At 35.4% G+C, this 16,497-nt stretch overlaps 1 protein-coding gene across 1 annotated transcript in view; it reads right to left on the minus strand.

Moving 5' to 3' along the window:
• LRRC9 (leucine rich repeat containing 9) overlaps window positions 1–16,497 on the minus strand; it is a 134,161-nt gene that overhangs the window by 30,485 nt on the left and 87,179 nt on the right. Inside the window, exons 24-28 of the mRNA XM_033187859.1 lie at window positions 15,915–16,037; window positions 7,433–7,563; window positions 5,780–5,888; window positions 4,989–5,128; window positions 1,401–1,537 (exon numbers count right to left, since the gene is read on the minus strand). Of these exons, the coding sequence (XP_033043750.1) occupies window positions 1,401–1,537; window positions 4,989–5,128; window positions 5,780–5,888; window positions 7,433–7,563; window positions 15,915–16,037 (640 nt within the window). The remainder of the gene's footprint in view (window positions 1–1,400; window positions 1,538–4,988; window positions 5,129–5,779; window positions 5,889–7,432; window positions 7,564–15,914; window positions 16,038–16,497) is intronic.

A 16,497-nucleotide genomic window follows, 5' to 3' on the forward strand; every position in this document is an offset into this window, starting at 1 on the left:
TAAAAATCACTAATTGTTGGTGGGAATGTAAATTAGTTCAAACATTGTGGAAGACAGTGTCGCAATTCCTCAAGGATCTAGAACCAGAAATAGCGTTTGACCCAGCAACTCCATTACTGGGTATATTCCCAAACAATTATAAACCATTCTAATATAAAGACATATGCACACATACATTTATTGCAGCACTATTCACAATAGCAAAGACTTGAAACTAACCCAAATGCCCATCCGTGTTAGACTGGATAAAGAAAATGTGGCACATAGACACCATGGAATACTATGCAGCCATAAAAAAGAATGAGTTCATGTCCTTTGCAGGGACATGGATGAAGCTGGAAACCATCATTCTCAGCAAACTAGCACAGGAACAGAAAACCAAACACTGCATGTTCTCACTCATAGGTGGGAGAGAACAGTGGGAACACAAGGACACAGGGAGAGGAACATCACACACTGGAGCCTGTCAGGGAGTTGGGGGGCAAGGGAAGGGAAAGCATTAGGAGAAACACCTAATGTAGATGACAGGTTGATGGGTCCAGCAAACTACCATGGCACGTGTATACCTATGTAACAAACCTGCACATTCTGCACATGTATCACAGAAGTTGAAGTATAATTTAAAAATTACTGTAATGAGGCTTATTTAAATAAAAACTAAATAACATGATCTCATATATTGAAATGAGGATTATTTATCAAATTGATCATGTTTAGAGGATTTATAACTCTCTTAGAAAAGTGCATATTCTTTGTTCTCATCAGGTTGTTCCCTTTTCAAGTGTTGGCCCACAGACACCACAGTCATGTCCTGTGACTCTTTTCCTCCTCCCTCTGCTTGCAAAGCACTCAGTAATGTTCACCTTCAATCTAGATTCTATTACTCCTTTAAAGAGCTCTATACATGTCGACGAGCTAATCTTTTAATTTCTCTTTTCTCTGAGCTTCTGTTGCACTTAAGTTAGTAATACATAGTCTGAACTTAATTCATCTTTGTCTCAGTACATCTCCACAGATAGATCTTAAACTACTTAGATCAAGGATTTCAATGATACATAATTATAATAACATAGTACCTCCATATCTTTCATAGTACTTATGACAATTCTGAGTTTAATAATTACCCACTAGTTTTTTTATTGTTTTTTAAGTTGAATACTATATATAAGTAAATTATGATGTAATACTGTCTATATTCTCAGAATACCGCATTGACCTTTGAAAATGGTTTCTAAAAATATGTAAGTAACCAGGGAAAATTCATTTGTGATTACTAAAATATATTTGTCTGTGAATCTGTTTTAGTAAATACTGATGCTTTATTTGCTTATCAAAACAGAATGATGATAAAATCAGTTTTTAAAAATAAAGGCTTATACAATAACAGTATTTCTACTCACCCTGTAGAAAGAGGAATTTTAAATTTCTTAGTCTGTTAAGTTGTAGCTGGATCAAATTACAAATTCCATTGTAGCCCAAATGAAGAACTTCTAAACTGTGCATTATTGGAGGCAAATTTTCACTGCTCATTATGTCTCTGAAACACATAGGTAAGTTTAAGGCCATAAACTTAACTTCAAACCATGTATATTATAAAAAGACAGTTCGGTATGTGTTTACTATAAACTGAAGTTAAGAAAATATAAATTTATTAATATATCAGAATTAAGCTATAATACATAGTCTGTTTATATTTTATATACTATTCTTTAAAAAAGAATGGTCTAGAATAAATAAGTACATAAGGTGTTAGAATGAAATCAATAGAAAATGCAATCAGGCAAGAAAAAAATGCATCCAGATTGGAAAGGAATAAATAAAACTGTCTTTATTTTCAGATGACATGATCCTGTATTTAGAAAATCCTAAAAGATCCACCAAAAAACTACTTGAAGCAATAAAGGAGTTTAGCAAGGTCACAGGATAAAAGATTAATATACAAAAATCAATTGAATTTTCTACCTACTAGCAATAAAATATCTGAAAATGAAATTAAGCAAAAATTCTTTTTCACAAAGTATAAAAAAGAATAAAATACTTCAGCATAAATTTAATAAAAAGTGGAAAATCTGTACACAGAAAACTACAAAACATTACTGAGAGAAATTAACAAAGATCCAAATAAATAGAGAAATATTCCATGTGTATGGATTAAAAGATTCCGTATTACTAAAATGGCAATTCTCCCCAAATTGATCAACAGATTCATTTAATACAATCTCTATCAAAAGCCCAGAAGACATCCCCCCCATCTTGTCCTAAAATTTGTAAAGAAATGCAAATAATCTAGAATATTCAAAACAATCTTTTAAAAGAACAAAGTTGGAGAGCTTAAATCACTGATTTTAAAATTTTTTATAAAACCACAGTAGCCAAACCAGTCTAGTACTGGCACAAAAGGACAGACATACAGATCAGTGGAACAGAACTGAGTACAGAAATAAACCCTTACATTTATGCTCAACTGATTTTTAGCAAACGTGCCAAAACAATTAAATAGAGGAAAGGAGAGTGTTCTAATAAAATGGTGCTCAGACAACTGAATATCCACATACAAAAATAGGTTTGGACCTCACTCCTACCTCACAACATACACAAACATTTAACTCAAAACAGATCATAGGACTAGATGTAAGAGTGAAAACATAAAACTCTTTAAAGAAAACAAGAGAACATCTTTGTGACCTTAGGTTAGGCAAAGATTACTACATATAACACCTAAATTGCAATCTGTAAGAGAAAAGTTGATAAATTAGACTTTATCAAAATTAAAATTCCTTCAAAGACATCATTTAAGAAAATGAAAAGAAAAGCCACAGATTGAGAGACAATGTCTGTAAATCATTTATTTAATAAAGGGCTTACACCCAGTATAAAGACACTTAATAATGAAAAGCCAAGCAACCTAATTAAACAATTAGATTTTTTAGGTTTTAGATTTGAATAGAGATTTTACCAAAGAAGATATATGAATGATTAATAAGCATATGAAAAACTGCTCAACACTATTTGTCATTAGGAAAATACAAATTAAAACCACAATGAGATACCACTTCGAATGTATTAGAATGGCTATACTATAAAAGACAGGCAAGCACTGGCAAAGATGTGCAGGAATTAGAATCTTCATATGCTGCTGGTGATAATGAAAAATGGTGCAACCATTTGGGAAAACAGTTTAGCAGTTTCTTAAATAGCTAAATGTTAAGTTACCATATGACCCAACCATTCTATGCATATATATCTACCCAAAATAAACACAATGAAAATATGAGTGCACACAAATACTTGTGCACAAGTGTTTAAAGCAGTGTTATTCAAACCAGTCAAAAAGTAGAAACAATCCAAATTTCCATCAACTGATGAATAAACATTATGTAACATATCCATACAGTCATATCCATAGTGAAATAGCCAATATATTCAGCAATAAAAAGCAGCGAACTACTAACACATCCCATAATGTGAATGAACCTTGAAAACATGCTGAGTGTAAGAAGTCAGAGGCAAAAGACCACCTATTTTATAGTTCCATTTATATGCAATGTCTAGAAAAATACAGTTCTAGAAAACAGATTAGAGGTTGTTTGGGACTAGAGGTGGGAAAGGAAATTGACTGTAAATGGACATGAAGGATCTTTTTGGTGAGATGGAAAATGTTATGAAATTATATTGCAGTTATGATTATACAACTATAAATTTAGTAAAATTATTGAATTATACACTTAATATAAGTAAACATGATACATAAACTGCCACTTCAATAAAACTATTAGAAAAATCAAATATGAATAGGATCCAGAAAAGTATGTATACAAATGAAATGTTCATAGTAGCTTTAATCATAATAGCCTAAAATTAGGAACAACCAAAATGTTCATCAATAATAAAAGCATAAATAACTTGTCATATAATACATATAATAGAACACTATTTGGCAATAAAATGAAATAAATTACTGACACTTGCAACAAAATGAATGGATCTCAAAAGCATTATGCTAAGTAAAAGGAGCCAGACACAAAAGCTACTTACTACATAATTCCAATTATATGAAATTCTAGAAAAAGGCGAAATTACAGCAAGAGAACAGATTAGTGGTTGTTGCCAGGTGCCAGGGGAGGGATTACAAAGGAACTTTTTGGAATGGGAATACTCTGTATTTTGATTGTGGTAGAGGTTTTATGATTGAATACATTTGTCAAAATTCATTAAACTTTACATTTAAATTGGTCAATTTTGTTGCATGGAAATTATACTTCAATAGAGGTAATAAAAAGCACAAGTAATGTTCTTTATTGGGAAAACTGGAATGAAAGTATTCTGATTTGGAGATATACATTATAAATATATATATCATATATATGATATGTATTATATAATATATGATATGATATATATATGTTCTATCAAAATATGTAAGGAGGTGGAAGGTTTGTCCTCATTTTTTGTGTAAAGTATATATTCCATTGATGCTGAGTCATTAAGTGACCAAATAAATAATTTAGAAATAAAAGCAAAACAAATGCTAAAAAAAAAAAAAAAAAAAACCCATTTCCATGCTACTGTGTATAGGGTTCCTTTGTGGGTTGATAAAAATGTTTATGATGAATAAACTAAAAATTGCTAAATTGTACACACAGGGTGAGTTTTATGGTATGTGAATTGTACCTCAATTTTTAAAACAGAAACCCAAGGTCATCAAACATGCAGTACAAGGCCTTTTGTTTGTTTGTTTTTTGTTTTTTTCCCTTTGTTCACAATATAGGTTTGAAATGGAGAAGGCAGGGAATAAACAATGAGAGAAATGTTTTGAGTACCTTTTTATTTATGAAGTTTATTTTTGGCATGTAGCTATAAATAAAATAGGTATTACAATAAGCTAAATGTTATGTACTGTAATGTGTTACTGCTATCATTAATGTGATTAACTGCTTTTAAAATTCCCAGCCAAAATTAATTACAGTCATAAAAATAAAGAATAGTACCTGTTTGTTTTTGAAATTCCTTGCTGTCCATAGCCACTTGAAGGCACTTTCTGGTACAGTAGTTGTCTATTGGTTAAGTGAGTCTGAGGCTTTAGTCTGGGCATGATTGATTCAATATGATTATAGTTGAGGCATAAGACCTACAGAAAGAACATCTTATTAATCAGCAATCCTAGAAATTATTAAAAATTGTGTGGATAAAACTTGGCATATACCACATAATTTAATAATATATTAATGCTGAAACAACAAATGTTTATATCCTAAATAATCTAGACTTAGTTTTGAATGTGTTTTTAATCTGACATTCTGGGAAATTACAATACTTCACATGGAGACTCTAGAAAGCTCCTCAACTTTCTCAGTCTGTACTCCTGATTTCTCCAAACCTGACAAGGATTAAATAATTTTTAGTCGAAGAGACAGCTATTTATCTATGTTTAAAAGGCCTTAGTAGATGGTTGACTCAAGGAAATAATAAAGGAGGCAATAAGGCCATTTAAAGAACCTAGAAACTTCTTTGCATATCTGCCTTCAATCCCATCTCTGACTACAGAGGAAAATTTACTACATATGTGACAATCACATAAAACTGAGGTCAAAGCAAAATCACTTTGGAAGGTAATAGTTTTTTTCTTGCTTAGTAAAAAAACAAACAAAAAAACCCCAAAGAAAATTTAGGAATAATTTATCTACTTTAATAATGTGGAAATACCATTTAATCCAAAGTAAAGAAGATACAAACTTGCATTGGAAACCTTGAAAGAAAGAAAAATTTGTGAATGACTCACCTTCACATTAGGTAGATAGATTAATCCACTGAATGAAGTGAGATTATTGTTCTGTAGATTCACATTACATACATTTCTAAATTGGTCGACTGGAATCAAATCCACTGTTCTGAATTTAGACAAATACAGTTACTATTTTAATAGGACAGGAAAATATAGGAAAAGGTGAGTTCCTTCACATATAACCACCAAAGACATTAAAAAAAGTCTCACCTGATAAATATAAAAATAATTACTTTAATGTAAAATGAATTGGTTAAATGATTAGCTGAATATACATTTTGGTTGGGTACATATGCAAGAAAGTGACATAGAATGCTTTCAAAAAAACATCTGTTACCATATAAACATAGCACTATTATAGAAGAAACTTGTAAAAGAGACATTCCACTTTCTTTATAAATTCACATATATGTTCATGAAATCATAGTGAAGTTGATATAGTAAATCATAAGATTTTCAGGTTATGAACTTCAGATGAAATATATGAAGTAGGTCATTTCCGAAATACCAGGAAGTGGTTAGGGATGGGAAAGGAAAGGAAAAGCAGGTAAGGGCTTTGAAAATAAGAGTTTCTGTGAGATCTTCTGGAAACCCTTATTGCATTCCACCCTGTGTGAACATTTTGGTAATTAAACAGAATGCTTGATTCGCAGTCCATAGCTATATCTTCATTTGAGCCATGACAGAGAAGAGCATAAAACTACATCCCTTTCCCTAACCAGTTCTCTAAACAAATCCTAAACTTGAAGTTAGAATTATGACGTACTTTTACCCATTAATAAGTTATTCATTCATTCATTTTCATTAGTATTTCCTAAGTGCAGCGAATGTGTTTGGAAAGGCTACAAGAAAGATGAAAGAAACGTTTCAGCCCCCAAGAAGAGGGAGCCAGAAAAATGAAAATAAAGAGGAGAATTGCTGTGATAGAGTTAGCGTCTCTATCATACCAATGCAATGGCATTTCGGGGAAATAAAATCTGTAGCATGGAGGAGAAAGATCTTGAGATGATATTTGGAGCATTTGTAGGTATTTATCGAGCAAATTAGCAGAAAAGAGTTCTAGGCAGTGCAACAGGTACAAACAAAGGCAGAAACAAACATGAAAAAATATCTTATGATTTAGATTCAGTAACTAGAATATTTCAGAATTCCTGAAATATGAAGTGTCATGGGCAGTAAAGAAAAGGACTACAATAGATAATAATGGACAGATAATAAAGGGTCTTTTATGCCATACAAAGGAATTTTTAATTTTAGGCTAGGCACAGTGGCTCACACCTGAAATCCCAGCACTTTGGGAGACTGAGGCAGGTGAACCACTTGAGCCCATGATCGGAGACCAGCCTGGCAAGATGGCATAAATACTGTCTCCACAAAAAATACAAAGAAAATTTGCCATGCTTGGTGGCACGTGCCTATAGTAGGAGGATCGATTGTGCCTGCAAGGTTGAAGCTGCAGTGAGCCATTTTTTGAGACCCCATCTCAAAAAACACGCATTACTTAGCATGAACCTTTGCAGTAGAGTAGATAATTTTATGAATCACTGATTATATTTATATAAGATGTATAAATTTATAAGCTTCAGAAAAATGATAATAATTACATAATGTAATTATAGTGTAAAAAGGCATATAATAAAATGATTGTACCTAATGGATGATGAAGTCCAATTTAGTTCTTGCATTTGCATGAAGTTGGAATGTCCTTGTCGTTCTGCAATCATGTCAGAAGTAAGTCTACCACCAAACATATCTTTTGCATTCTCAGTCTCTGGTGGTTCCTATATGAAGGCATTTAGAAAATGATGTCCTGTCTTACAGATGACTAAATTATGTAGTTCTCTGATTTCAGGTAAAAATTCAGTGGACTCATTTTTCCAGATTCCTCCTACTAAGTAGAGCTAAATCCTGTGCATTATATATAAAACAAACATATGCAGGGCAAGGTGGCTAATACCTATAATCCCAGAACATTGGGAGGCCAAGGTGGGAGGATTGCCTGAGTCCAGGAGTTCGAGATGAGGCTGGGCAACAAAGTAAGACCCTGTCTCTACAAAAAACAAAAAAGAATTAGTCAAGCACAGTGGCACATGCCTGTAATTGTAGCTATGTGGGAGGCTGAGGCCAGAGAATGTCTTGAGCACAGGAGTTCAGAGGCTGCAGTGAGCTATGATCATGCCACTGGATTCCAGTCTGGGTGACAGAGTGAGACCCTGTCTCTAAAAAATTTTTTTAATTAAAAAAATTAAAACCAAACATATGAATACTGAAAGATGTGGAGAAGAAGGCAGACCAGGTAGGTACCTCAGGACCTGAGGAATGACACCCTGGATTTTCTTTTTGCCTCACCTTCTCTACTGGGTGCTAGAGAAGCTAGAAACCCAGAAATGACAATAAGAAAAAAACAGGACAAAGTAAACAAAAAGCCTACTCTTTCTAGTCAAAGGATCAGGAAAGGGGAAGCCTAGCACGGCAGAAAACTTTAGACAATAACAAGCCTACTCCTGCTAAGCCCTACAGAACAAACTGTGGCCCCAACTTCATGCCCACAAGTAAACGCAGAATGGGCTGCTTAGACTTTAACCTGTGCTCATTTGTAACAAGGCACTTCTCCATTATCCACCTGCTGAGTGGGAACCTGGACTTTCATCCCCCATCAGCAGTAACACATGTCTCCACTCTCTACCTGCAAGTGTTATTGTAGATAACATGGGGAGTCTGGATTCCCACTTCCACCCACTCATAATGAGTTATCTGTGGAGCATCAATTAGGTGTTCCCGTCTCTCCCAGCCAGGATGAATCAGTGGAGGCTTCTGGGAGATAGTAACAAGGAGTTCCTTCCTTCCTAGCCCGAGTAAATCAATGGAAGTCTGGTGGGGAGCATGAACTCCTACTCTAGCCTAGCAGTTAATGAAGAACACACCTCCAGGTTGTCAACAGAGGCCACATGGAGGAACTTGGACTTCTATCTCCCACCTGACAGCAACGAAGTGGTTCCCCATCTTCTCACTGGTATAGTGTCAAGGGAGGCTTGCTAAAATAGATTTAAATAAGACCCACATAATACCCCAAATGTCCAGAATAAAATAAAAAATATGTCATGCTAAGAACCAATAACATCTCAACTTGAATGTGAAAAGACAATCGACAGATGCCAACTTTGAAATGATACAAATATTTTTAATTGACAGGCATTTCAAAGCAGTCAAAGGAAAAATGCTCAACAAGCGATTATGAACATACTTGAAACAAATGAAAAAACAAAACAGAAACCTTTAGCAAAGAGATAAGTGATAGCAAAGCAATAGAAGATATGAAGAATGAAATGAAAATTTTAGAATTGAAAAATACTATAAACAAATAAATGCAATGGATAGGGACTCAATAGCAGAATGGAGAGAAAAGAGAAAAAAATAACTTGAAGACAGAAGAATAGAAATTACCCAGTATGAACAAAAGAGAGAAAATGGACCCATAAATAAATGAGCCTCACTTTACCAAGACGAACATGTCCTGTACTTGCGGAACCATACAAAAGATTTAATATTAGTATCACTAGATTCATAGAAAAAGAAGAGAAATAATGTGGGGCTGAAAAAGTATTTGAAGAAATTATAACCAAAAATCTTCCAAATTTGGCAAAAGACATAAACCAAGAAGCTAAGAATCTAAGCAAACCCCAGATGGGAAAAAAACCCAAATCCATGCAAGGACATATAATAGTAATCAGAATCAAATTTCTAAAAACTAATGACAGAGAAAAAAGGCATGAAAACAGTGACAGAGGAATTAAATCTTACCTGTGAGGGTAAAACAATGTGAGTGACATTAATCAGAAAGCATGGAAACCAGAAGATGTGGCACAACATTTTCAAGTGGTGAAAGAGAAACATCAACCCAGAATTCTATATCCAGGGAAAATATCATTCGGAAATAAAAAGAGAAAGCAAGACATTCTCAAAGGAAGGAAAACTAAGCAAACTGTTACCAGCAGACCTACCCTAAGAAATGACTAAAGAAAGTTCTTGAAATGGAAAGAAAAAAAAAAGGAATCTTGGAATGCCAGGAAAGAGGAAAGCACAATGGAAAGAGTATTAATAAACTTCCCTTCTTTTCTTGATTTTTCTAAATTATCTTTGATTAGCTGATGTAAAAAAAACTATAATATTGTCTCATTTGTTCTCAATGTATATAGTGAAAATATAAACAGGGGAGAAGAAATAGATTGAAAGGAAAGTAACATTTCTGCACTTTACTCAAACTGGTAAAATGTCAACCCTAACAGACTATAATAAAGTATGTATATGCATTGTAATACTTAGAACAACCACTAAAAAAAAACTATATGGAGAGATACACCAAAAAACACTATGGATAAATAAAAATAGAATTTCAAAATGTGTTCAAGAAGCTCATGGGAAGGCACAAAAAAAGAAAACAGAAGAAAGATGAACAAAGGAAACAAATATAAAACAAGAAAACAAAGTGGCAGACTTAAGCCCTAACAGGTCAGTTAACTATATTAAATATAAATGGCCTTTGTTCATCAATTAAAATACAAAAATTAGCTAATAAATAACATGATCCAACTGTGTGTTGTCAACAAGAAGCTCACTTCAAATATAATATATGCAGGTTGAAAGTAAAAGAACAGAAAAAGATATCCTATACATTAATCAAGAGAAAGCAGGAGTGGCTTCATTAACCTCAGATAAAGTAAACTTTGAAGCAAAGGAAATTACCAGAGTCAGAGGGGACATTACCTACCGATAAAAGGGTCAGTCCACCAAGAAGACATAACAGTCTTAAATGTGTATGTACCAACAACAGAGCTGCAAAATATTTGAAGCTAGAGTCCCCAATTATTTTAGCCAATGATGTAGGTATTGCTGTGAAGGAATTTTGTAGACATAATTAAAGCTCCTAGCAAGTTGACTTTCAATAAGGAGATCATCTTGAACAATCTGGATGGGCCTGATTCAAACAATTGCAAGGCTTTAAAAGCAGAGGTGAGGTTCCTGAAAGAAAGAATTTTCCTGAAGAAAATCCACTTATGGACAGCAGCTTTCATCTGTGCCTGTGAGCTCCAGCCTACCCATAATCTTTGCTTCCTGATGGCCTGTCCTATGGATTTCAGGCTTGTTTAGGCAGTCCCCTCAATTATTAAATATTCCTTGATATCTATATATCTATATATAGACATAGATATCTCTATATGTATATCTGTCTTACTAGTTCTGCTTCTCTTGTTGAATCCTCAATAATAAAATCTCAAAATAAGTTTTAAAAACATTAATTCAGCCTTAGAAATAACATTGCTTTTGTGTTTTTCATAATTATACAAGCAACATATGATTAGTGTCCTCCTAAATCAGGTGTTGGTAAATGTTTTCTACAGTTTTCCTGTAAAGAGTCAATCAGTATTTTAGCCTTTGGGAACACTAGCTTCTCTGTTACTATTTAATTTTGCCACTGCAGTGTGAAAGCAGTCATAGACTATATATAAACAAACAGGCATGTATGTGTTCCAATAAAATTTTATTTACAAAAATAAGTGGCAGGTCACATTTGGCCCAAGGGCTATTGTTGACAATCTATTTCAGACAAATGGTTTGAACTTGATCTAAATAAAACTGGTAAGTCATTTGATCTACTTTTACTCAAACTCCCTTCTTTTTTTCTACTCTGTTAAAACTTCATATCTAAATTGAGAATATGTATCCTTAATGCAAAAAATAATCTTTTAAAAATAAAAGTATGTGGGAACAAAAGGTAAAATGAAAACACAACTACCCAAATCGTTCTTTGGTTCCTCCTAGTCTATGCCCGCCCTTGGTTTCTACTCCCACTTCAAAGAAGACAATGTAATTATATGTCTAGAGAGTGTTGGACAGAGAATGAGGCTCATGTGCCCATGATTTACCATTAAACAGTCATATAACTTGGAAGAAGTCATGTAACTTCTCTGGAGTTGCTTGTGTTCATACATAAAATAAAGGATTTCGACTATGCCATTTCCAAAGTCTATTTATATCTCAGACACTCTAGCATTATATATTACTGTATTACCTACCTCTGCACCCACTTTTCATGACTTCTTTTTCTACATATGTTTAATAAATGCAAGTATTTCTACTGTCGTTCATTAGACGATATTGCATATGCTTTTGGTCTTAACTGTTAACTCTCTTCAAATTACATTCAAGTCCAAACATACGTAAAGTAAATTTTCATATGCAAATTTAATCCTGTGATTTCAACTGCCTGCTTGACATCTCCAGTCAGATGATCTCCATATAAAACTAAAGTCCAATACTAATCATCTTACACCCCCAAATTGCTTTTCTTCCTATATTCATATTCTGTTACGGTGTCTTTTATTGGCATAGACTCAAACCTTGTAGACATCTTTCAGTCTTCCTTTCCCTTGGCCTTCAAATACAATGCATTCCCATTACCTTGCGTTTAAAATCTAAATTCTTCAGTCTAGTCTTCAAGATGTCCAATTATTAATTCATACATTTATATTCTGCCTCATTCCACAAATTGTGGCAGCTTACAGGAAACACATATAATCAAATAGTAACATGCAAATCAAACATAATGAAAATCAAGCTCACTAGGATTAGTGACAAAAAGACTATAAGATCCTATAGGATTTATATTATTGAATCATAAATTTGGTCCTGAGCTTTTAGGTAAAGTGAAAAGGAATATAATTAAATAATACTCATTGACATGGATTGGCTCTGTGTTCCCACCAAAATCTCATCTTGAATTGTAATAATCCCCTCCTGTTGTGGGAGGGACCCAGTGGGAGCTAAGTGAATCATGGGGGTGGGTTTTTCCTGTGCTGTTCTCATGATAGTGAATAAATCTCATGAAATCTGATGGTTTTATAAAGGGGAGTTCCCCATGCATGCTGTCTTGCCTGCCACCATGTAAGACCTGCCTTTGCTCTTCCTTCATCTGCCATGATTGTGAAGCCTCCCCAGCCATGTGGGACTGTGAGTCCATTAAACTTCTTTCCTTTCTAAATTAGAGTCTCAGGTATGTCTTTATTGGCAGATTGAGAACAGACTAATGCAGTAAATTGTAGAGTCATGTGCTGCTGTAAAGATACCCAAAAATGTGGAAGTGACTTTGGAACTGGGTAACAGGCAGAGGTTGGAACAATTTGGAGGGCTTAGAAGAAGATGGGAAAATGTGGGAAAGTTTGTAACTTCCTAGAGACTTGTTGAACGGCTTTGGCCAAAATGCTGATAGTGATATGGACAATAAGGTCCAGGCTGAGGTGGTCTCAGATGGAGATAAGGAACTTGTTGGGAACTGGATTAAAGGTCACTCTTGCTCCGCAAAAAGATTGGTGACATTTTTGCCGCCACCCTAGAGATCTGTGAAACTTTGAACTTGAGAGAGATGATTTAGGATATCTGGTGAAAAATTTCTAAGTGGCAAAGTGTTCAAGAGGAAGCAAAGCATAAAAGTCTGAAAAATTTGCAGCCTGATGATGCAGTAGAAAAGAAAAACCCATTTTCTGGGGAGAAATTCAAGCTAGCTACACAAATTTGCATAAGTAACAAGGTGCCAAATGCAAATCACCAAGAGAATGGGGAAAAATGTCTCCAGGGCATTCTTCATAGAATTGGAAAAAAACTGCTTTAAAGTTCATATGGAACCAAAAAAGAGCCCACATTTCCAAGACAATCCTAAGTCAAAAGAACAAAGCTGGAGGCATCACGATACCTGACTTCAAACTATACTACAAGGCTACAGTAACCAAAATAGCATGGTACTGGTACCAAAACAGAGATATAGACAGGGCATGTCAGAGACCTTCATGGCAGCCACTCCCATCACAGGCCTGGAGGCCTAGGAGGGAAAAAATGATTTCCTGGAGCAGTCCAGGGCCCCCCTACTATATGTAGCCTAGGGACTTGGTACCCTGTGTCCCAGTCACTCCAGCCATGGCTAAAAGGGGACAATGTATAGCTCAAGCCGTGGCTTCATAGGGTGCAAGCCCCAAGCCTTGGCAGCTTTGAAATGGTGTTGGTCTTGTGGGTACACAGAAGTCAAGAATTGAGGTTTGGGAACCTCTGCCTAGATTTCAGAGGGTGTATGGAAACGCCTAGATGTCCAGGCAGAAGGCTGCTGCCCTCTGCTAGTGCAGTGCCAAAAAGAAATGTGGGGTGGGAGGCCCCACACAGAGTCCCCACTGGGGCACTGCCTATTGGAGCTGTGAGGAGAGGACCACCATCTTTCAGACCCCAGAATGGTAGATCCACCCACAGCTTGCACTGTGCACCTGGAAAAGCCACAGACACTCAGTGCCAGCCTGTGAAAGCAGCTGGGAGGGAGGCTGTATCCAGCAAAGCCACAGGAGCGGAGCTGCCTAAGGCTGTGGGAGCCCACCTCTTGCATTAGCATGACCTGGATGTGAGACATGGAGTCAAAGGAGATCATTTCAGAGCTTTAAGACTTGGCTGCCTCACTGGATTTTGGACTTGCATGGGGCCTGTAGCCCCTTTGTTTTGGCCAATTTCTCCCATTTGGAATGGGTGTATTTACCCGATGCCTGTACCCACATAGTATCTAGAAAGTAACTAACTTGCTTTTGATTTTACAGGCTCATAGGCAGAAGGGACTTGACTTGTCTCAGCTAACACTTTGGACTGTAGAATTTTGAACTAATGCTGAAATGAGTTGGGGGACCGTTGGGAAGGCATGATTGGTTTTGAAATGTTAGATCCCGAGATTTGGGAGGGGCCAGGGGTGGAATGATATGGTTTGGCTCTGTGTCCCCACCCAAATCTCACCCTGAATTGTAATAATCCCCACATGTCATGGGAGGGACCCAGTGGGAGGTAATTGAATCATGGGGTTGTGTTTTTCTTATACTGTCTCATGATAGTGAATAAGTCTTATGAGATCAGATGGTTTTATAAAGGGGAGTTCCCCTGCACATGCTCTCTTGCCTGTTGCTATGACTTTGCTCTTCCTTTATCTTCCATTATGATTGTGAGGCCTCTCTAGCCATGTGGAACTGTAAGTCCATTAAACCTCTTTCCTTTATACATTGCCCAGTCTTGGGTATGTCTTTTTAGTAGCATGAGTTGAGACTAATACACTCATTGTCAGTGAGCAGAATGTAACTTTTCCTTAGGGGTAAATGTTTTTCCTACATTTATTTCTATAAGTGCTTTCTCATGTGGCCCTTCAAATGAGGTCACAGAGAGATAGGACAGATAAGATCCTCAACAACATCTTTAGAGTAAATGCAGTACTAGTCTCATAGGAGTATTTTAAAAAACATTCTTCAGTGAAGGCTAACAACTAAATAAAGCCCAGTATACAAGGTTCTAGGGAATTTGTATGTGTTGGAGTGAGAAAGTTTTAGTGACCCATTCTGAGGAGGGTCCAGAAAACAGAAGGGCTAGGATTAGTAATCTTCTCGGAGTACCTCAGAATACTAAATGATCATGAACTATCTTTCAATTTTCTAGAAAATTTGATGTGTTTTCTTCTCTGATAGGAGCTAGGCAACATTACACAGGGAAACCTTTTACTCTTTACACATTTGTCACGCATTTACCCTGTTATGTGGAAAACAGGAACCCTATGATTTGCTCGTTATAGAGTCCAAGTATCCAAATGTTGCTTTCACATTCAGTCCTAGGGTCTGTGTCTGTTTTTCTTTACAGCTTACTTAGTAATGTTGGCATACCACGTTTGTTGGTTCAAACATATTTTTCTTAATTATTAATATTAGCCACTATATTTTCACTGAAAATAGAAAGCTGCTTTTAGGCTTAAGAGGATGGTAAAGCTCCAGTGCATAATTTTTCTGTCTTGTCCCATAAAATTGTGTTCTTTACCTTTTAGGCACTGAATTCAATGGGTTCTATTGTAAGCAGCACAACCCTTCCCTTCCACCACAATTCGGACAATTAAGAATTGACCAGATGACAAAATTTAAAAACCCAGATCTAAAATAAGCTTTGGAGCCTTAGATTAGTAAGTATAGTAAATTTGGCTATCATGCTAGTGATAAAGCAATCTTCAAAATGACTATGTCCTATGAATATGTGACTGCAGCTTAGACCAAATGTTATGAGTCATAAAACAACTTACAATTGGTATCCCATCCAAAGCTTTCAGTTCTGGAAGATGAAATATTACAAACAACCGGTAGTTTTCTTGATTCCATATAATAATGTTTCCACACATGTCTAGAATGACCAAGTTGCATAAACCCTAGGTAATAAAATACATATATTTATCTCTATGTATATTTAAAGCACTCTAGTAAGAGGTTAGCCATCCTCAAATTTTAATATTGGAATTATATTAGCTATCTTTCCATGGGATTTCAGTGCTTTTAAGTACACTTTTTTTTTTTTTTTTTTTTTTAGATATGGCCTTATGCTGTTGCTTAGGCTGGAGTGCAGTAGTCAGATCATAGCTCATTGCAACCTCAAACTCCTAGGCTCAAGTGATCCTCCCACCATGGCCTCCCAAAGTGCTGAAATTATAGGCATAAGCCACCATGCCCAGCCTAAGTGCACTTTTAAGAGCAAGGGTTACCCTTTCAGACCACTAAGGTATAATTCTGTGGAATATTTCAATGGTCTATGTTATAAAATCAGAATCTCTTTTAGGATACTAGTGCCAAATGTATTATCTATTAATGGTAAGTACTTAGAGGGAACTTTGC

The sequence above is a fragment of the Trachypithecus francoisi genome, unplaced genomic scaffold (assembly GCF_009764315.1).
Source record: "Trachypithecus francoisi isolate TF-2019V2 unplaced genomic scaffold, Tfra_2.0 Lachesis_group3, whole genome shotgun sequence".
NCBI classification, from domain to species: Eukaryota; Metazoa; Chordata; class Mammalia; order Primates; family Cercopithecidae; genus Trachypithecus; species Trachypithecus francoisi.